A 22,516-nucleotide genomic window follows, 5' to 3' on the forward strand; every position below is an offset into this window, starting at 1 on the left:
CAGAACCAGTGGTGTGTCTGGCCTTGGCTTCCTGGCTGGGACAGTCTGCTGCTTGTCATTAGGGACCGTGGCCTTGATGTTGGCTCTGTACGTGTGTTCTTTCTGAGCCAGGGTGCGGATGAGTGTCTGAGCTGGAAGCAGCCTGGCTGCCCCGTCGGTCTGTCCGCCTCTGAGTGGAGAGCCACCGACAGCAGCTTGGCGTTGTGGGGCTGCTGGCAGTGCCTGGCGGGAGCCTGGTGCCATTGGCCAGGACTCACCTCGGAGTCTCGGTGTCCGAGCGCGTGGTGCTCAGTGCCCGTGGCACCTCCATCGGGTCAGCTTGGGCTGACACAGTTGTGGACAGAAGGGAGGGAAGCTCTCCCATCCACGCCCTGCCCAGGCGGCCCTGCCTCAGCCACCCCCTCACGCCCCTGCTGTCACCCAGCTGGGAGCAGGGCCCGGTTTATGCTCTGGAGCCGGGATGTGAGCTCCCTTGGAAGGCCGCGCTGTGGGGTGGGGCCGCGCACAGCTTCCCGCAGGGGCTGAGCCCCGGTCCTGCCGCAGCGCTGAGGCCCGCTGCCCTGGGCTGGGGTCCACGTGGCTGAGCGCAGCGGGGTGGCTCCTGGGGGCATGGTGTGCTGTGGGTGGTCTCAGGATCCTTCCCCCATGGAGGGGCAGGGCAGAGTCCCATTCCCTCACCTGTTCTCGGGGTCCCAGGAGTTAAGGGGCCCTGGGAGCTGGCAGCTTACGTCTTGGGTCCAGGAGAGTCTGTGGACCATTTCCAAGGCTCGGGTTTCGGTTTCAAACTTGCTCCGTGACCTCCCCTGGGCCTCTATTGCCCCATCTCAGGTCTGCTGCCCAGAAGCCAGGCCGCGGCGGGGCGGGTAGGGAAGGGGGCTGTGCGAAAGGGCTTGGAGCGTGCAGTGCCCCATGTCCTATCTGGCTCGAAGGAGCAGCACCGGACAGGGCTTGTGTCAGTGGGAACTTCTGCCCTAGTGACTGCCCCAGCTCTGGGCCCAGGGCCTTCCCTTCTCCCAGAATCTCACACAGGAGATGTCTGTGGCCATAGCAACGCATCTTGAAGAGTATTTCTGAGGCTGCGACCCCTTCCTTAGCCAGGGGTAGGGATTCGCTGGGGCGAGACCACGAGTCTCAGGGGATGGCTGCCGTGTGCACTGCTGGCCAGCGCTGGGCCGCACATGGCTGGGAGCCCGGCCTGCGTGCCGGGGAGTCAGGCCTCGGAGGTCCAGTCTGCCGGTCGCCCAAGAGGCAGCCCGTCCTTCCACCTCTGTCCCGAGTCCCAGCGCGGGGCTGGCTCGGTGCTCGTGCCGTGCAGGCCTGAGACTACCATTCTAGGAGTGTCTACAGAAGAGGGGTGCCGGTGGGGCCGGGAGCTCAGCTGGGGTGCTGAGGTGTGCACTGGGTAGGAGCAGAGGCCACGAAGGGGGACTAGACCCAGAGCTGAGCAGCCCAGCCAAGATGACCCAGCACAGAGCGATGGGGAACCTGAAGGACAGTGGGGATTGGGTGAGGACGACAGGCCGAGCCTGCAAGATTCCCAGCCATAGTTAACTAGCCAGGCGCCTCGAGGCTGGAGCCTGCACCCGGACAAGGCTGTGCCCGTGCACAGTGTCCCCTGCTACTCGCTCGCCTGTGCGCTTTCTTGCTTGGTCCCTGCACGCCCCCCCACCCCGAAAACCTCTGAGGTGGGCCCACTTGTGCAGCAGGGAGGCAGCCCCCTTGGGGCGCGGGGGAGGGAGGAGGGCAGCGTGACACTGGGACGGACCCTGGCTAGCCGCGAGGGGCACAAACAGCAGGTGTGGGTGGGGTGGCCCGCAAGGACGTGAGACCTGGCACCGCTGCCCAGACTGGACGGTTGTCCTTCCTCAGGGCTCCCCTCGGCCGAGAAAAGGAGCGCAGAGGGGAAGTGGGCGGCATCGGCTCCTCGCCCGTCCATCGGCCGGCACAGCAGGTGGAGCTGCCCGGGCAGCAGAGGAACAAGGGCGTGGAGGGGCTTGTGAGCACAGAGCTCACTGAGTGTCCCAGCGCCCGCCGCCTGGGTGTACAATGGAGGTGCGTGTGGTCTTCCTCCTGCTCCTGGCGCAGAGCTCCAAAGACCCTTCAAGTTCCTAAGTGCTGAGAGGGGCAGTGTCTTCGGTAAGGCAGCCAGGCGACTGAATGCCTCGGAAAGCCGGGGGTGGGCTGTATGTAGTGCAGCCAGCTGTGAGGTGCGCGGGCTGGACTTGCGTCCCATCTGGGGCTCCCATCACGGCGGAGCGCTGGCTGTGTGGCCCTGGAAAGGGAGTCCGTCAGCTGCTGTAAGGAAGCCGCGCTGACGTCCAGGAGGTGGAGGGGGAGAGCCCCTGGGCTGGAAGGCCGTGCGTGGAGGCTGCCTGCCTCCCCCTCCTGCCCTGCGCGTCACCTCCAGGGGCTGCTCCTGAGTCACACCCTCCATCATAACCCAGAGCTCGTGAGCGCCGCGTTCCTTCGGCTGCTGTGAGGCGCTCCAGCAAGTTAATTGAGCCTGCGGAGGGTGGGGGCACCTCCAGCGCATGCCTGTGGCTTAGAACAAGGTGACTGCCTGGACTGACTGGCACCTGAGGTGGGAGTGGGGGGAGCAGTTTTGAGGGACTGAGCATTAACCTGGGGGACCCAGTGCAGTCACTAGGTAGATGGTGTCAGGGTTACGTTAACTGCGTGGTGGTGTTGGAAAAACACACACTGGGAAATACTATGACTCTTAATTTTATTTGCTCATGAACTTTTAATGGCCTTTTGGGCCAGGCCTCTGTCTGGGCCTAAACTTCCCCTTTTTCTGAGGGGTGGGTGCCCTGTGCCTCGCCCTCCAGAACTTTTTCTCATCCAGTTCTGGTGGTGCCGCCTGACTATACCAGCAGCAACGCCCACGGGGCTACGGTGTCTGCCCCAAGCCTCCTGTCCAGAGAGTCCCTGCTCACCCCTGCACCCCCCGCCCTCAGAGACAGAATCCTGGTGGTTGCCCGAGGCTGGGGGCGTGGTCCGGCCTCGGTGGTGTCTGGGCGGATCTGTGAGGGCTGCTCCAGGGCCCAAGGAGGTGCTGCGGGAGGCACTGCAGAGGGCTGGGCCTGAACTCTCCCCACGTGCACCCCCTGCTCCTCTGAAACCTGCCCACCTGCAGGGAGAGGGCTGCGCTCCCTGTGGGGCGCCGGCCGGAGGGGCTGGGTCGGCCTCACTGCTGACTGGCCTGTCCTCCGTGCCCGCCCACTCCCCTGTGGCTCTGACAGACCGCTGTCCTCACCGGCCTCCCTCCCTCTGCGCTGGGCTCGGAGAGGCTGCTCTGAGCGTTGCCCTCTGCAGACTCCCGTGTTCTGTCTGTAGACTCTGTCCCTGGTCCAGCAGGTCTCAGGCGGCGGGGGTGGGGGGGTGGTGGGGGCATTGCTCTGTTCTCAGCCTGCCTCCCCACCAGCCTTTGAGGGTGCACTGAGGGTTTCAGCCCGTAGGGAAGGCCAGGAGGGCCCTGGCAGGAGCAGAGCCTGCCGTGGAGTGAGCGTGATGTCACCACCACTGGATGGACTCCATCTGGAAGCCCTGCGGGGTCAACCCCAGATTTTTCAGAAGTAGCAGCTGCGGACCAGAGAGGCTGCTCGACCCAGTTCACAGCTCGGAGCTCACAGGTGGGCCTGGCACTGGGGCTCCCACTTGTGCATTACCCCCCCCCCCCCCCGAGGGCTGGCCTGGTGCAAACACAGCCCTAACTGGCAGCGTGGCCCGGCCAGGATGCAGGGCCTGCCGGCAGGAGAGGCCCTTGGAGCACCTGTTGGGGATCCGGCCTGTGGCCCCGCCCCCGGCACCTGGGGCGCGCACGTGTGCCCGGCACTGACTTCTGACAGCCGGGCTTCCTGGCTGTGTTTGCCCTCCTGTGTCAATATTATGACTGCACTTGGACTTTCTGTGGGCAGGCCTCACGGGGTGCTGCCACCAGGGCTGCCACCAGCAGGGATGCCTCTCCTGGGACAGAGCAGGTGCAGGTGTCCTCAGCTCTGTCCTTGGCCTCTTCAGCCCCAGGAGCCCAGCGTAGTTGGGCTGCCCTGCCCCCCAATCCTCCCTGTCCAACTCGCTCAGCCAGGGGATGGGCACAGGCCCTGAGCCTGCGAGCGGTCCTGCCAGGATGCCTCCCAGCCGAGGCCCCTGGGGGAGCTCAGTGACTTTTCTGAGCCACTTTCTCAGCTGCAACCTCCGTGCAGCAGTCGGGCCTGCGGTGCGCAGGTTGGATGGGGCCAGAGTGGAGCCACCGGAGCCAGCTGGTCAGTGGGCACGCTCCCTCCGCCTCCCCCAGCGCAGTCAGCTTCTGCCCGCAGCTCCTGAGGCCTGGCTGCCTTGGGGCTTCTGCTAGGACCTGTCCTGTGGCTGTACTCCTTCCTGTGGGTGTGGGCAGGGCCTGGCCTCCCAGCTTGGGGCTGACCACCTGGGCCCACGTTGTGGGTAGCTACTGACCAAGCTCCACCTCAGCTCCATGCCTCATTCCCTCATCTGTGAGATACTGTGGGGTCCATCCCAGGGGGTGGCGAGGGTGATGAGAAAACGCGCATGCGCACGGCTGAGCCTGCTCAGAGAGCCTTCTCTCCCTGGTCCTGCCTGGTCAGGGCCCAGGCTGCCTGCTGGCCCTGCTGATCATATGATTTGACCTTGTGGTTGGAGGAAGGGGCAGGGAAGGTTGTAGAGAAAGGGAAGAGATGGGGGAGGGCGCCCCCATGTTCTGACCTTCACATTGGCCTCTGGGTCCCTGGCATGTGCCCCCTGGACCCAGGAGTCCTGGCCCAGGAGTGGCCAGTTAGTCCGGGTGGTTCCCGGAGGTGGGGAGTGGGAGAGTGCTCTGTGGGTCTTCTGAGGAGTTTGTAACTGCTGCTGGGCTGGCAGGGCCTGTGAGGGCACCGGGTCCTCAGGAGGATTCTGCGGCTTGGTCCCCGGATGGGATTGGTGCAGTGCCCGTCAGCGCGCGTGCACATGCTGCCGTGGCCACGCCTGAGTCCCACCCCACGCACGGGCGTGCACACGCCAAACGTTTGAATAAATGAGTGAGTAGATATTATGCCCCTTCTTTCACTTCTGTGCTGCGAGCTCATCTTTAAAAATCGGCTGAAATGGTCCTGACGGTGCTGATGAGCGGCTGCCCTGGAGGGGCCGTTTGCTGGGGCCCAGCGCCCTCACCTGCGCAGAGGCCGCACCAGCCGGCGTGTGCCTGCGCGGCAGCCAGCTCCAGGGCCAGCCCGTCCTGGGACAGAGCGGGGTGCTTGCACCTTCCAGCCTCTTTACTGGCCGAGGCACGTCGCCAGTCCCTGGGGCAGAGGCGCCGGTGACCGTGGCTGCTGGTGGAGGCGGAGGGTGCAGGTCTCCTGTGCCGTCTGCACGAGCTGTGTTTGCAAGAGCAGTGACAGGAGGAGGTGGGCAGGTGCCTGCGGCTGCTCTGGGCCTCAGCCTGCCTCTCAGCCCCGCAGGAGACTCCGACTCCCAGGCTGGAGCAGCCGACCCCTGGCAGGGCCTGTCGGGCCTCTGGAGAGAGGAAGAATCAGCTCTCCCCAATGCAGCCCATCTCCTGCCGTGGCTGGAATATGGCACCTCTCAAGACAGGCAAAGAAAATAAAGGGAGCCATACGAGAAGTTTCTAGGTTTTGCTAGACTCCCGATGGAGGTGCAGAGCTGGAAGGCGCCGCGAGCCTGGCTGCGCTGGCTGCTGGCTGAGAAGGGCGCTAGGGGGGCCGAGGCGGCACTTCCAGGAGGAGGCCCGTGAGGGTGAGAAGGCAGGAGGCTTTCCTGGGCTCCCAGGACGCAGGGTCGGGCGCTCCGCAGGGCGAGGAAGCCGGGAGCAGGGCTCCAGCGGGCCTGAAGCAGAGCCTGGCGGCAGGCGGGAGAGCCGCTCCAGCGTCTGGGGCACATGGCCCTCCTCTCCCTCTGGGGTCTCCCAGCAGCCTCCCTGGAAGCAAGGACAGTTAGTTAGAGCAGACATCGGGAGGTCAGAGCTCAGCCTGGGCAGCGCTCTGGCTCCCACAGCGAGGGGGGTCTCCCACCAACGCCCAGGGCTGAGCAGAGGGAGTTCCAGGGCACGCTTCTCGGGGGGCTGTTGGCAGCCTGACCCCTTGTTGGCCCCGGTGTGACCTGTGGCTTGCATGGAGGTGGCTACTGGGACCCTGAGAGCTCGATCCCCAGAACACAGCCTTTCTCACCTCAGGCCCCAAGTGTCCTCACACCTGAGCAGAGCCTGCACCGGTTTCTGCGAGAACAGGCTAAGACGGTGGTTTCTGGAAGTGGTGAGGGGGCTGGGCCCGGCCTCCAGGTGCGAGCCTTGGAGCCCCAGCCCCGCAGGCAGGACAGGTGCTCCAGTGGCCGGAGCAGCGTGTTCGGAAGCCCTTGTTCCCTGGACATGGACTTGACACCTTCCACGGTCGGGGCTGAGACATCCTCCCTGGGAGTTTGGAAAGTCAGGTGTGAGATCCAGTGGCCTAATTTTATTTTTAAAGATATATCTTATTTATTCTTTATTTTTATAGATTTAGGTACCAAGGACAGATGGCAGGTTTTCCTTTTTCCAGAAATTTTTTCAATTACAGTTGACATTCAGTATCGTTTTGTGTTGGTTTCAGGTGCACCGCATAGTGTTAGACAGTCATGTCCTTCACACAGTGTCCCCCGCACGCCCAGTGCCACCTGGCCTGATTGCAGAGCTCGGGTGTCCGTGTCCAGCAGCAGCAGGGTGAGTAGCAAGAGGGGAGGAGGGCGGCAGCCTGCCTCGGCCCTGCTGAGCTGCGAGCGAGAACACTGCCCCGTTCTAATTGACCCGTCGGTAGTGCCAGTGGCTGGGAGGTCTTTTGCTGCCGCAGGCAGAGGTCCCCTTCATTCCTTCAGCCGCTGCGTCCCACCCGTGGGCCTGTCCCTAACCCACCGTCCTCCCACGGATGCCTGTCTAGGTTATTTCAGACTTTTACTCCGTGAACAGCTACAGTGAACGTCCTGTACTGCTTAGGTGCACACGTGCGAATACTCAGGTCTGCCCGGACCGGGGCCTGCCCGGTCAGAGAACCGGTGGGCGGGACTGATGGGGGCAGGGAGGCCCAAGACCCCATGTCCTGAATGGAACTGCCCGTGTGGCTTGTGCATGAGACTCGGTCCCCGAGTGCCACAGGGAACCCTAACCCTGTCCCAGCCTGCAAAGCCAGCAGGGGCTCCTGTCAGACCCGGCGAGAGACCGGGAGGCTGTGCAGGCTCCTCCCAGGAGCCCCGGGCAGGCAGGGGCTGTGCTGTTCTGCTTTGTCTGTTCCTGGGGGCAGAGGACCGCAAGTGTCCTGTCCTGGAGGCCATGAGGGTGTTCCGGCGGCGGGGATTAGCACAGCACAGTATCGAACCCAGGCTGTACCAGGGAGGAGAGTCCCCGTGCCAGGCGCTGTCTCCTCTGTCGGAGCCTCAGGACAGTCGCACTGCTCTGCGAAGGGCTGGGTTTCAGCCAGGACACCGCCTTGTCTCTTCCTGCTGCTGGGCAGGTCCCTGCCTCCCCGCACTGGCTCTGCCCTGCTGCTCTCTGCACAGGCACCGTGTGGCCGTGTGGGGCACCGTGTGGCCGTGTGGGGCACCGTGTGGGGCACCGTGTGGCCGTGTGGGGCACCGTGTGGGGCACCGTGTGGCCGTGTGGCTGTGTGGGGCACCGTGTGGCCGTGTGGGGCACCGTGTGGCCGTGTGGGGTACCGTGTGGCCGTGTGGGGCACCGTGTGGGGCACCGTGTGGCCGCGTGGGGCACCGTGTGGGGCACCATGTGGCCGCGTGGGGCACCGTGTGGGGCACCATGTGGCCGCGTGGGGCACCGTGTGGGGCACCATGTGGCCGCGTGGGGCACCGTGTGGGGCACCGTGTGGCTGTGCGGGCACATGCCTCCCTCCGTCGGCTGGGCTGGAGCTGACGAGTCCTCAGACCAGCAGAAAAGCACTGCTTTTGCCCAAGGATTGGACGAACATTCACCTGCTTTTGCAGCAAAAGGACTGCAGGTCCGGGGGCGTCACCCTCAGGGGAGGTGGCCGGAGGCACATGAGGACTCCTGTGTTGTCTTTGCGACTTTCCTGGCGCCCTAAAAGCCACAATCAAGGCTTATTTTTAAACGGCCACGGCTGCTTGTCACTCAGTGAGTCTGTCCAGAAATGCCACTGAGTTAGGCGTGTGTATGGCCCGTGCCACCCCTGCACCCCTGCCTGGTGGGCCTCCTTCCCACCTTCACGGCCTGTGTCCAAGGAGGCCTCCTGGTCTCTGCGGCAGATTTGACCACCGACTGTAGATCCTCTGGGTCCCTTGAGGGCTCGGCGAGATAATCCCCAGTCCTGCTCAGTGCTGACATCAGCTCCCTTCCTCACCACCCCGGCCTGTGGGCGCCCCTCCGCCCTGCTCCTGCCTTCCTGCCGGCACCCTCAGGTGTCTGGTGTGCAGCGCAGGGTCCTGAGCCGCTGCCTGGGCCTGCAGGTCCTGAGCTGCCTCAGGGGTCTCGTGAGGGTGGGGTGGCTCCCTGCCCTGGGGAGGGCGGCGCCCGGGCTCGGGGCCCATGACGGTGTGCCTGCTCCCACTGGGCTTCCTTGGGTTAGGCCCGGGCTGGTGCTTCTGATCTGACAGCTGGGAGTTTCAGATTCCCTTAGTGCTCTTAGCTCTCTGGTTCCGCTTCTCCATCCCCACCTCCCGTTTCCCTTGTCGTGGGGTTTGGGATTATTCCCCTCAGAGCTCACTGCCACCTGCCCTGTGGTTTAGGTTCTCCGTGTCCCTGGTGCCTCTGGCTTCCGTCCTGGGAAAGCACCCTACCCTGCTGACCACCGAATCTGGGATGAAGAATAACCTTCAGGCCTGCTCAGTCCCCTTCCTTTCCAAACCCCGGGCATTGGGGTCGCGGGGACCCAGGCCCCCGTGCTGCCCGGGATCTGGTGAGAGGTGGAGCCCCGCCCCGCACAGGCACACCAGCAGGTGGGGCCACGTGGGCAGCGGGCCGGGCTGGCAGGAGACTGACTGGCAGGCCCTGGTGTTCCGCCAGAGGACCCTTCTTTCCGTGCTGTGGTGTCCCCTCTTCTTCCCTCAGGCCTTAGAGAGGTCTCCCTCACACCCCACCCCAAGTTATTCTTTCTCCAAGCTCTGGTTCTTTCCATCACATCTCTGGCATGTCTGCCCCATCCAGGCGGCCTCCTGTTCTCAGCGTCCAGTGCCCGGCATTCGACAGATGCCCCATAGCTGCTCAGAGACAGACCTGCAGCCTCGGAAGCTAAGCTAGCCTTTGTTTCCATTGAGTTTGAGCATGTTTGTAAATATTCACTCATTCACTCGGCCTCTGCAACTGTGCCACAGCTCCTCCTCCACCTCCCCCTGCTCCTGCTCCTCCTCCTCCTCCACCTCCTCCTCCTCCTGATCCTGCTCCTCCTGCTCCTCCTCCTGGGGCTGGAGCATCTCCGTGTTGCCCTTTGGGAAGGAGAGGCCTGGCGGGGGGGTGGGGGTGGTGCACGAGGCCTCCTCATGCTGCTCACAGCCCTGCAGACACCTCTCCTCGTCTTTCTGTGCTCTTAGCAGATTTAGCAAATGTCAGAAATGCTCCCGGTTGTTTATACCCCATCATGCCCCCCCCATCCTGGCCCCCAGCCTGCTCCTGCCCATGTCCCAGACACGACGCCTAGCTGCTTCCTGGGGGGGAGCCCAGGCCGGCCCTGGACCAGGCACAGTGTGGGGTGGCCAGGCAGGGCGGCCGTAGGCCCAGCAGGCTCTGGCCTACACGGTGGCACATGCTGTTCTCCCTGATGCTGTATTTCCTTTCCTCCCCGTGGCTTTGCCTGGGCCACGGCGAACGCAGAAGTGACACTGGGCATGCTCACTTAGCATGCTCGTGGTTGAGCCAGCGTGCCCGAGTGCAGGGCCCCGGGAGGTCAGAGGCTGCGTGAGGAGGACGGTGGGTACAGAGCTGGCCTTGCTGTGAGCACGGCCTGGGCAAGGTGGCCGGGCTTAGAGAGGGGACGGGGCAGAGGAGGCTTGAGGCACGCACCCCCAGAGGAGACCGGCTTTAGCAGGAGACTGGCCGGAGAGGAATGGGTTTCTCAGGCAGAGGAACTTGTTTTAATTGACAAATTTCAAGCATTCAGAAAAGCAGAGGATGAACCTCCACACTGTCAAATAGGTTCCGGAACATCTTGCCATATTTGCTGGAGTCACAAATGCCATGACATGTACCCCTTCAACCCTTCACGTAGCAGTTCCAGCACTAAGGACACTGCCTGCCTCAGCACAACTTCATGGTTACAAGAGGAACATTTTGAGCAAAAGTTGGGAAGCAGGAGAGCAGGGCTTGTTCTGAGATGGAGCGAATGAGTCATCGGAGGTGCGCAGCCTGGGAGGGACGGCAGGCAGACGGTCCGTGTCCTGTTGTCAGGGGTGCGGTCGGAGAGGTGAGGCCAAGACCTAGGACGCAGGACGAATGAGGCTGCTCTTCGGCCCGTGGACGTGGCTCGGGGCCGGGCCCGGGGGGAGTGGGCGCCCACAGGAGGGGCCGCAGGCGGCCGGCGGCACAGGTGATGCCGGCAGGCGGAAGGCGGGCAGCTTCCCCAGGTGGCAGGCACGGTGTAGAGTCGAGGAACAAATGTGCTGGGGGTGGGAGGGGCCGTGCCTCTCGGGGTGATGCCTGGGCAGACGGGTGAGGTGCGGCTTGGTGGTGGTGGCCTGCGTGTGCTGGCCCTCTCGGGGTCACTGCTGTGGGTGAGCCCTCAGAGCGCCACAGAAAGGTGGCAGCTCTGTGGCCTGCACTGCGACATCACAGGACGGCTCTTGGAGGGTCCCGCCAACCCGCCCCCTCCCCCAGAGAGGTTGGGCTTTAAAGGGGTGTGTCCTGGCGAGGAACGGGTCGCACAGGCAGATGGTCCCGCTGTGGCGCTCCGTGGGGGTCGAGGATGCCGGGTGGCCTGGGAATGGGATGTGCCCTGTGACGCTGGCGAGGGCCTCGCCCAGGCAGTGCACTCGAGAGCAAGCGCGGGGCGTCCGCCGTCGCCTGGGTCGGCCTCTGCTTCCCCCAAAGCTCAGGTCTAGACGCCTGGTGGGAGCCTGGGGCTGCGGTGGCGGCGCAGACTGCCTGTGCTTCTGCCTGGGGTCACCTGGGAAAGTCCGAGTCTGGTGAGAAAGGGCCCTAGGCCCAGGTCTGGGCAGGGCGTGGGGACAGGTGCCATTTGCTGCTGTCCTGGCACTGCAGGATGCTGGAGGGGGGGTGTTTGAGAGCATTCCCTCTGCGCCCTGTGTCTGTCCCAGCCAATCAGCCAGGGGGAGGGTGGGCCCGGCGCTGAGTGGTTAGAAACAGGCTGACTTTCCTACTTCTCAGCTGTGTGGCTTTGGGCAAACCACTCAACCTCTCTGTGCCCTCGTGTGTGAAACAAAGTACCTCTCTCCTGGGTGGGAGTGAGGACTCGACAGTCCCCGCCGGTACAGGTCTCCCCACCTGCCACACTCGCCTCTGGCTGGGCCGGGCGGGGCCTTCTCCTGGCGGCTGGCACTGAGATGCCCCAGGGCAGGGCTCTAGCACCCAGCTCTCTCCTCCTGGTGACAAAGCTTCGTGTTATAAGTAACCGACAGTCAAGGGTCACGTCTAGCGAACAACTGCAGGGTCACACCATTTTGGAGAAGGCATGGCTGGGTCTGCCTCCTGCAGCTTCTTCTGAGCAGGGCCCGGGCGACCGAGAGGGGGCTGCCCTCCGTGACTGTTTCAAGGGCGGCAGAGTCTGCAGAGCCACGGCCTGGTGGGGCCACGGGCCACGGGCGGTCCTGGCCCTGACCCACGTGACTCGCGTGTACAGCGGCAGTGATGATCCCAGCCCTGGCACGCCCGGGAAAGCTAGGAAGGGAGAGTAATGGTGGGGGATGCGGGACACACGGGAAAGCCGTCCGGTGCCGCTCGGGGAGCTTCCTGCGGGGGTTGCGTTGGTGACGGAGCAGGGTGAGGCTTGTCAGCCCCGGGACTGCCTTGTCAGGTCTGCGCAGGCTGAGCCTGCCCTCCCCACACCGGGGACCCTGGGCCACGCTGGGGAGAGGAGCAGAATTGTGCCCCAAGCCCCTCTGGCAGCAGGCTGTCCAGACAGGGCGCTCTCTGAGGGTGGAAGTGTGGCCCCTGTTGTCCTACAGAGGGCTCCAGTGGCCGGGAGCCCTGCGCCCTGCACCCCATCGACTCCACGCAGGCCTGGCCCTGGCTCAGCTCTGGCCCTGCCACCCCTGGCCACCTCACAGGGCGGACAGGGGCTGGCACGGATGTGGATGCGAAAGAGCCTCAGAAACGCAAGGGATGATGCGAATGCCGAAAGGGGCGCTGCCCTGGCTCAGAGGTCAGAAGGCTCTCTTTTTCAGGACACAGCCCTCTGAGCTGGACCCTGCCGCCCGCTGGCTCCGCAGGCCAGCCAGGGCTGGGGGAGGGGCGCCGGGGGAGGCTGAGGCCCTGAGGGATCAGGTGAGGTGAGTGCTCATCTGGGGAAACCTGAGCAGGTCTCTGGCTCCAGCCAGGATCCCACTGGCTGGGTCACACCCGTCCACGGAGACCGTCCTCCTTTCCTGGATTAGCTCAGGGAGCTCAGGTCCTCAGCACAACCCGCGCCTTAAAGAACAAGCCTGGCCCGGCTGGCGTGGCTCAATGGTTAAACGTCGACTTATGAACCAGGAGGTCAGGGTTTGATTCCCGGTCAGGGCACCTGCCTGGGTTGTGGCCTCGATCCCCAGTGTGGGGAGTGTAGGAGGCAGTCGATCAATGATTCTCTCTCATCATGGATGTTTCTCGCTCTCTCTCCCTCTCCCTCGGGGCGCACTGGCCCTGGAACTCCTGCTGGGGCGGGGCAGAGTGGAGGGCGAGTGCTGCGCCCAGCCGGCAGCCGTTCTCTCCGGGCAGGGCTCAGAGGAAACGTCTCCACAGTTGAAGACGGAGCTGGAGGCCCTGGCACAGCCCCAGCCCTGCACGGTGTGCTCTGGGGCAGGTCAGGTCCCCTCTGAGCCTGAGCCTGGGAACCCAGCATGAAAGTATTTGCTTCTGGACCCTTCGGAAATGGGGCTCGCTTCTGCCTCTGAAGGCTCCCGACTGCTTCCTGGCAGATGCCACAGCCGCAACCAGGCCCCTCCCTGCCCGGGGGAGGGAGCGCGGCCCCACGCCCTGAGCTCTGTGCTGTCCCTGCTTCCAGGCAGCGGGCAGCCTGGCCAGGGTGGGGCGTGGCACTGGGGGTGGAAAGGCATCTTGGGGGGGCTAAGGCCCACCCCTGTCCTCCCTTCCCCGGGGCCCTCCCCACCTCCCCCCCCCCCGGGCCCCTCGGCATCCTCACTGCCCTCTGCTGCCCTGGCCCCTGCACTGGACGCCTCTGTGTGCTTTCCAGCCTCGGCTCAGATTCCCTTTCCCAGGAAGGGGTGTATCTGCCTTCACCCCAGCTACCTGTACTCCTTAGCTGGTGGCCCAGCACAAGGCGCGCCCTCCCTGCCCCGGGCCCATGGCCCCGGCTGCCTGGTCAGTCTTTCCTGCCCCCCGTCTGGGACTCACACAGTGGGGCAGGGGCAGGGAGCTCTGGTCGGAAGTGTCGCCAGAGGATTCTTGGGAGCCAGTAGGCCAGTGTGTAGGCCTGAGGCCTCTGATTCAGTGGCACAGACTGCGGGCAGCTGTCCACAGTGGCCGCACTCACAATGTGGTCTTGGGACAGCCAAGGGCCCTTGACTGGGAGAGGATAGTCCATGGTCATCCACCCACGCCCCAGACTCTTCCCTCGGCCACAGGAAGGGGCAACCCGCATTCCTGGTGCCCACGGCCTGGAGAGGTTGCACAGGCCCCGGGCGAGGGAGGCTGCAGACCACACTTCCACCCCAGGCATGCTGGGAGAGCTCGCCACAGGCAGGACACGGGTCAGGGGCGGTGGGGCGGAGTGGGGCGTGGCGGGGCGGGGCCTGGCTGCCAAGGGCATGGTGCTTTTCAGGGAAATGGAGATGTCTTCCATCTGGGTAAATCTGATCCAGAAGGTATTGTAAGTGTCCCCTTCTAAAACAAACCTTTCTCAGAGAAAAGGGAAAGAGCTGGGTGGCCGCAGGCTGATTCTGCGACGTGCTGATGTTGGCGCTGCACCTGGCACCTTGCTGCGCTGATGCACAGTTGCTTAGGAGCCAGGCCTGTGTATCCAGACAGCCACCCCGCCGAGAGGCCCTGCAGGTTTGTAAACCTCGGCTGAGCAGGAACCTGGGTTCGCACTGTTTTTGGTTAGGAGTCGCAGAGCCAGCACTCTGCTGCTCCCCCAGTGGCTTGGCCAGGAGGGCCCTCTTCATTAAAGAAGCTCTGGGAGAGAGCAGAAAATGGCAGCGGAATAGACAGACGTGTTCCGAGCCTTTTCCCGGAGCAGAAAGAAAGAACAGCTGAGGGTCGCACGGGGAGTGTTTGTTCGCAAGTTAAGGGACAGCTAAACTCCAGGAGAAGGTGGGGGACTGCTTGACAGGGTTCCCCTGACCTGGCAGCCCCCACTGCTGCTGGGTCTCCTCCCGGAGCTACGGGCTCAGATGCGGAGACCGCGCCATCTTGAAGGGGAAAGTGGGTCTTATTGGAAGACTGAAAATCCACAACTGCGGCAGCCACCGAACAGCTGTGAGCCCCAGAACACCGGACCCCACTTGGTGCAAACACACGGATTCAAAGGAGCCCTTCACTCCACCACAGAAAGGTCAGATTTCGCCTGGGATAAGGAGAGAGAACTACATAACCAGACATCCAGAGAAGAGAGACCATGGGGGAGACAAAGAAATAGCCCGCATATGAAAGAAAAGCAGGCATCACCAGAAAAGGAAGTAAACTAAATAGAGGCAAGCAACCTATCAGAGAAGGAATTCAGAGAAATGGTCATAAGGTGGCTGAAAAGAATGGAAGACAAATTCGACAATATGAGTAAGAACCAAGAGGAAATGCAGAAGAACCAAGAAGAAATGAAAAATGACATCGCTGCTGTAAAGAACTCAATAGAAAGCATCAACAGTAGACTAGAAGAAGCAGAGGACCGCATCAGTGAGCTAGAAGACAAGGTGGGAAAAAATACCCAATTAGAGCAGCTTCTAGAAAAAAAAAAAATTAAAAAGCAGGAGGAGAGCCTAAGGGAACTTTGGGGCAACACGAAACAAAACAACATCCGCATAACAGGGGTTCCAGAAGGAGAGGAAACTGAGCAAGGAATAGAAAACCTGTTTGAAGAAATAATGACAGAAAACTTCCCTGACATAGGGAAGAAAAAACCCACACAAATCCAAGAAGCTCACAGAGTCCCAAGCAAAATGAACCCCAAAAGACCGACACCAAGGCACATTATAATTAAATTGGCAAACAACAACGACAAAGTAAGAATCTTAAAAGCAGCCAGAGAGAGACAGAAAGTTACATACAAAGGAACCCCCATCAGACTAGCAACTGATTTCTCAACAGAAACTCATCAGGCCAGAAGGGAATGGAATGAAATATACAAAGTCATGCAAAGGAAGGGTCTGAATCCAAGAATACTGTACCCAGCAAGGCTATCAATCAAAATTGAAGGTGAAATCAGGAGCTTCACAGACAAAAAAGGACTAAGGGAATTTATTGCCACCAAACCAGCAATGCAAGAAATGCTAAAGGGTCTGCTGTAAAAAAAAAAAAGAAAAAAGAAAAAGAAATAGGAAGCGAACAAGGAACACAGGGGTAAAGAATAAAAATGGCGACAAATAAGTACCTATCAATAATAACTTTATTTATTTTTTTGTTTTGGGGTTTTTTTTGAAGTCCACTTTCTTTAATGTACAAAAATGTATGAGTAGAAACAAAAGCAAATTAAACATTATCACATATGTTTACACCACTATCTCGGTTCTTCATTACTATTCAAACAATAGAAAGCAGGTGGCAATTTAGGGGGTGGGAAAGAGATAAAACAAAAAACCTTTTCTACCATGTTTTTTCTAGACTGTGCAGAGCTGTGCTCACAGAGACGGCTTCTTTTACTTCTCCACTGTGCAGGAATTCAGTTGTATATAAAATTGAACCTGCTCAACAGCTGAGGGAGACTAGAAATGATGGGTCCATATCCTGGTGTGTTGTCATACAATTCAAACAATGGTGCGGCTACCAGCTTATAATTTTTAGGGACTGCAAACAAGGCTTTCTCTTGAAGTTGAACCAAAAACAACTTCTTATGTTCCTTCGGTTTTGTAATATGTGCAGGAATATATGGATACTGAGGAGGTTCAAAATTTGGTCTCCACCAGTTACCAATGCAGTCATCAATGACCCAGTCCTGCAGGACTCCATCTTGACGACCTAGTATCTCTCTGTCATTAAGCGTTTTAGTCCTTCAACTTTGTCTTCTCCTGGGTTAAGTTCACCACCAGGTAGTTTGAAGAAAGTTGTTCCCAGCTGTAGCAGTAGCACATGGGGTAGTGGGTGCTCATGTACAATCAGAACCCCTTCTACAGTCCTCCTCATTCCAATTTTATCAAATTCCTCCCTCATGCATTGAAATCTGGCTGCTCTTTTGTACCAAAAGTATAATTGGTAAGAGGGTACAGGTTGATGGTGCGCTCCAAGGTGAGGGGCTTGGTCTGCTGGATGTACGTGTTGCCGAACTGGTTAACCCCCCACGGCCAGCCGGTTTGAGAGCGATTGGGCGGCACCACGGACATGCTGGTGAGTATTGGCAGCGAGTGGAAAGGGGGAGAGGAGAGGCAGAGAGACTTTCCCGGTGCGGGCAGCGGTTATCTGCGGTCCCACTCAGCAGCCGCCGCCCGCCATTAACATGAGAGCGCTAGAGGAGCAATAATAACTTTAAATGTAAATGGATTAAATGCCCCAATCAAAAGACATAGGGTAACGGATTGGATAAGAAAACAAGACCCATATATCTGCTGTCTACAAGAAACCAACCTCAGAAAAAAAGACGCACACAGACTGAGGGCGAAGGGATTGAAAAAGGTTTTCCAGGCGAATGGAAAAAAAAAAAAAAAAAGCTGGGGTAGCAATACTTATATCCGACAAATTAGATCTCAAAGTGAAGGACATAACAAGAGACAAGGAAGGCCACTTCATAATACTAAAGGGAGCAATCCAACAAGAAGAAATAACTCTGGTAAACATATACACACCCAATACAGGAGCACCTAAATACATAAAAAAAACTCCTGGAGGATATCAAGGGAGAGATTAACAGCAATACAATCATAGTACGAGACTTTAATACCCCACTATCACCATTGGACAAATCCTCTAAACAAAAAATCAGCAAAGAAACATCAATCCTAAATGACTCACTAGACCAGATGGAATTAATTGACATCTTCAGAACATTTCACCCCAAAGCCACAGAATATACATTCTTCTCAAGTGCACATGGGTCATTTTCAAAGATAGACCATATATTGGGTCACAGGCAAAGTCTCTACAAATTCAAGAAGATAGAAATCATATCAAGCATCTTCTCAAGATCACAGTGGCATAAAACTGGAAATCAACTACAATAAAAACAATCCAAAGAAATCAAACACATGGAGACTAAACAGCATGCTATTAAACAATGACTGGGTTACCAGAGAGATCAAGGAAGAAGTAAAAAACATCATGGCAACAAATGACAATGAAAACACAACAATCCAAAATCTATGGGACACAGTGAAAGCAGTCTTGAGAGGGAAGTTCATAGCTCTACAAGCCTACTGCAAAAAAACAAGAAAACAATGGTAGTAAATTACCTAACCCTACAACTCAAAGAGTAAGAAAGAGAGCAACAAGAAAAGCCCAGTGTAAGCAGAAGGAAGGAAATAATAAAAATCAGAGCAGAGATAAACAACATAGAGACCAAAGAAACAATACAAAAGATCAACAAAACCAAGAGTTGGTTCTTTGAAAGGATAAACAAGATTGATGAACCTCTAGCCAGGCTCACCAAGAAGCAAAGAGAGAGGACCCAAATAAACAAAATCAGAAATGAAAGAGGTGAAATAACAACAGACTCCACCTAAATACAAAGGATTGTTAAAAAATACTACGAACATCTCTATTCCAACAAACTGGACAACCTGGAGGAAATAGACATATTCCTAGAAAAATGTAACCTTCCAAAACTCAATTAGGAAGAATCTAAACAGCTCAATAAGCCAGTAACTATGGAAGAAATTGAAGCAGTCATCAGAAAGCTTCCGGCAAACAAAAGCCCAGGGCCAGATGGCTTCACAGGGGAGTTTTACCAAACATTCAAGGAAGAACTAAAACCTATCCTCAGACTATTCCAAAAAATTCAAGAGGAAGTAACACTTCCAAGCTCCTTCTATGAAGCCAGCATCACTCTAATACCAAACCCAGATAAAGACAACAAAATGAAAGAGAATTACAGGCCAATATCCCTCATGAACATAGATGCCAAAATCCTCAACAAAATTCTAGCAAATCGGCTCCAGCAGTACATCAGAAAGATCATACACCATGACCAAGTAGGATTTATCCCAGGAATGCAAGGATGGTACAATATCCGCAAATCAATAAATGTGATACATCACATAAACAAATTGAGAGATAAAAATCACATAGTCATATCAATTGATGCAGAAAAAGCATTTGACAAAATCCAACACCCTTTTTTGATAAAAACTCTCAACAAGGTTGGAATAGAAGGATCATACCTCAACATAATAAAAGCTATGTATGATAAACCCACAGCTAACATCATACTCAATGGGCAAAAACTAAAACCATTTCCCCTAATAACAGAACAAGACAGGGATGCCCACTCTCACCACTAATGTTTGACATAGTACTGGAAGTATTAGCCATTGCAATTAGACAAGAAGAAGAAATAAAAGGCATCCAAATTGGAAAAGAAAAAGTAAAGCTGTCCTTATTTGCAGATGACATGATATTGTACATAAAAATCCCGAAAGACTCCATCAAAAAACTAATAGACTTAATAAATGAATTCGTCAACGTTGCAGGATACAAAATTAACGCCAGAAAATCTATGGCATTTCTATACACCAATAGTGAACTTACAGAAAGAGAGACTAAAAAAGCAACCCCATTTACCATCGCACCAAAAATATTAAGATACCTAGGAATAAACTTAACTAAGGAGGTAAAAGACCTATACGCGGAAAACTACAGGACACTGAAAAAAGAGATAGAGGAAGACGTAAACAGATGGAAGAACATACCATGTTCATGGATTGGTAGAATCAACAGCATTAAAATATCCATACTACCCAAAGCAATCTATAGATTCAATGCACTCCCCAGTAAAATACCAACGGCATATTTCACAGACCTAGAAAGAACTCTCCAGAAATTCATCTGGAATAAAAAAAGACCCCGAATAGCCACAGCAATCCTGAGAAAGAAGAATAAAGTAGGTGGGATCTCGCTACCAGATTTCAAGCTGTATTACAAAGCCACTGTTCTCAAAACAGCATGGTACTGGCACAAGAACAGACATATAGACCAATGGAATAGAATAGAGAATCCAGATATCGACCCAAACCACTATGCTCAATTAATATTTGACAAAGGAGGCATGAACATACAATGGAGTCAAGACAGTCTCTTCAATAAATGGTGTTGGGAAAGTTGGACAGATACATGCAAAAAAATGAAACTAGATCACCAACTTATACCATACACAAAAATAAACTCAAAATGGACACAGGACTTAAACATAAGATGGGAAACCATAAAAATACTAAAGGAATCCACAGGCAGCAAAATCGCAGACATATGCCAAAAGAAATTCTTCACTGACACTGCTCCTAGGGCAATGGAAGCTAAAGAGAAAATTAACAAATGGGACTACATCAAAATAAAAAGCTTTTTTACAGCAAAAGAAACCATCAACAAAACAAGAAAGCCCATTGTATGGGAGAACATATTTGCAAATGTTATCACTGATAAAGGTTTAATCTCCAACATCTACAGGCAGCTTATACAACTTAATAAAAGGAAGATAAATGATTCAATAAAAAAATGGGCAAAGGACCTAAATAGAATCTTTTCAAAAGAAGACAGAAGGAAGGCCAAGAGACACATGAAAACATGCTCAAAGTCACTAATTATCCGAGAGATGCAAATCAAAACGACAATGCGGTACCATCTCACACCTGTCAGAATGGCTATCATCAACAAATCAACAAACAACAAGAGTTGGCGAGGCTGCGGAGAAAAAGGAACCCTCGTGCACTGCTGGTGGGAATGCAGACTGGTGCAGCCACTGTGGAGAACAGTATGGAGTTTTCCCAAAAAACTGAAAATGAAACTCCCATTTGACCCAGTAATCCCACTCCTAGGAATATATCCTAAGAAACTAGAAACACCAATCAGAAAGGATATATGAACCCCTATGTTCATAGCAGCACAATTTACAATAGCTAAGATCTGGAAACAGCCTAGGTGCCCATCAGCAGATGACTGGATCAGAAAACTATGGTACATCTACACAATGGAATACTATGCTGCTATAAAAAGAAGGAATTCTTACCATTTGCAGCAGCATGGATGGAATTGGAGAACATCATGCTAAGTGAAATAAGCCAGTCAGAGAAAGAAAAATACCACATGATCTCACTCATTTGTGGATAATAAAAAACATTATAAACTGATGAACAAAAAGATAGATACAGAGGCAGAGAAGCATCAAACAGACTGTCAAATTACAGTGGGAAGGTTAGGGAGAGGTGGGGGAGATAAGAGATCAGCCGAAGGACTTATATGCATGCATATAAGAATAACCAACGGATGCAAAACATTGGGGGTTGAGGGCATGTATGCGAGTGGGGTGGGGGGTGCAATGGTAAGATATGTACACATATAATACCTTAATAGAAAAATAAAAATAAAATAAATAAAAGAAAAAAATTATGCTGGAAAAACAAAATAATAATAATAATAATAATAATAATAATAATAATAATAAATAAAGAAGAAGCTCTGGGAAAGCTGTGCGAGGCCAGACAGCCAAAGAGCAGCAGGAGCCGCGCACAGTGCTCCGTGCGGCTCAGCGCTTCCCCTGAAGCGCGCCTCCCCGTGCCAGTCGGTGTATTAAGTAAAATTTAAAAGTAGATGCACCACATCTTCTGCATCCACCCGTCTACTGGTGGGCACCTGGGCTGCTTCCAAATCGTGGCTGTTGTAAATAGTCCTGCATTGAACATAGGGGTGCATAAACCTTCTTGCATTAGTGTTTTGGGTTTCCTTGGATAAACATCCAGATGTGGAATCTCTGGGTCATAAGGTAGTTCTTATTTTTTTTATCTTTATTGATTAAGGTATTACATATATGTCTTTATCCCCCTATTGCCCCCCACCCCCACCCCCACTCACCCCCCTGTTGTCTGTGTCCATTGGTTAGGCTTATATGCATGCATACAAGTCCTTTGGTTGATCTCTCCCCCTTACCCCCACCCTCCCCTACCTCCCCTCTGAGGTTTGACGGTCTGATTGATGCTTCTCTGTCTCTGGATCTGTTTTTGTTCATCAGTTTATGTTGTTTATTATATTCCATAAATGAGTGAGATCATGTGATATTTATCTTTCTCTGACTGGCTTATTTCACTCAGCATAATGTTCTCCAATTCCATCCAGGTTGCTGCAAATGGTAAGAATTCCTTCTTTTTTACCACAGCGTAGTATTCCATGGTGTAGATGTACCACAGTTTTATAATCCACTCATCTACTGATAGGTACTTAGGCTGTTTCCAAATCTTAGCTATGGTGAATTGTGCTGCTATGAACATAGGGGTGCATATATCCTTTCTGATTGGTGTTTCTAGTTTCTTGGGATATATTCCTAGAAGTGGGATTACTGGGTCAAATGGGAGTTCCATTTTCAGTTTTTTGAGGAAACTCCATACTGTTCTCCACAGTGGCTGCACCAGTCTGCATTCCCACCAGCAGTGCACGAGGGTTCCTTTTTCTCCGCAGCCTCGCCAGCACTTGTCGTTTGTTGATTTGTTGATGATAGCCATTCTCTCAGGTGTGAGATAGTACTGCCCTGTTGTTTTGATTTGCATCACTCGGAAGGGTAGTTCTATTTTTAATTTTTTGAGGAAGCTCCATACTGTTCTCCACAGTGGCTGCACCAGTCTCCATTCCCACCAGCAGTGCACCAGGGTTTCCTGTCTCCCCACCCTCAAGTGGTACGTATATACAATGGAATATTGCTCGGCCATAAAAATGAAATCTTCCCATTTGCTAAGTGAAGTAAGACAGAGAAAGGCAGATACCATAGGGTTTCACTTATATCTGGAATCTAAAGAACAAAATAAACAAACAGAAACACTCATAGGCCCAGCGAACAAACTGGTTCATGGGCCGACGCTCAACTACTGAGCCACACCAGCCGGGCCAGTTTTTACTTTTGTTTCCACAGTGGCTGCACCGCTTTACCGTCCCACCAACAGGGTACAGCTCCTGTTTCTCCACATCCTCCAGCACTTGTTTCTTCCTGGAGTTTTTAACAATTACCATCCGAATGGGTGTGAGGCGGAATCCTGTTGTGGTTTGACTTACGTTTCCCTAATG

General features: G+C 55.6%; 1 protein-coding gene and 1 pseudogene across 8 annotated transcripts in view; one reads left to right on the top strand and one right to left on the bottom strand.

Annotated features, from left to right (window-relative positions):
* PEMT (phosphatidylethanolamine N-methyltransferase) overlaps nt 1-22,516 on the top strand; it is a 70,389-nt gene that overhangs the window by 26,222 nt on the left and 21,651 nt on the right. For 2 of the 7 annotated variants that reach the window (XM_079797399.1, XM_079797405.1), the window contains exons 1-2: nt 3,488-3,632; nt 6,597-6,706. The exons of the other annotated variants lie outside the window; for them this stretch is intronic. In XM_079797399.1, coding sequence (XP_079653525.1) covers nt 3,527-3,632; nt 6,597-6,706 — 216 coding nt within the window. In that variant the 5' untranslated portion in view covers nt 3,488-3,526. Of the gene's footprint in view, nt 1-3,487; nt 3,633-6,596; nt 6,707-22,516 lie in introns of those variants that run through there. 7 annotated transcript variants of the gene reach the window in all.
* Nucleotides 15,518-17,306, bottom strand: LOC307114705 (cleavage and polyadenylation specificity factor subunit 5-like; annotated as a pseudogene). Its single transcript has one exon. The product of its transcript is annotated as a cleavage and polyadenylation specificity factor subunit 5-like (transcript).

The sequence above is a fragment of the Cnephaeus nilssonii genome (genome assembly GCF_951640355.1).
Source record: "Cnephaeus nilssonii genome assembly, chromosome: 19".
Taxonomy (NCBI): Eukaryota; Metazoa; Chordata; class Mammalia; order Chiroptera; family Vespertilionidae; genus Cnephaeus; species Cnephaeus nilssonii.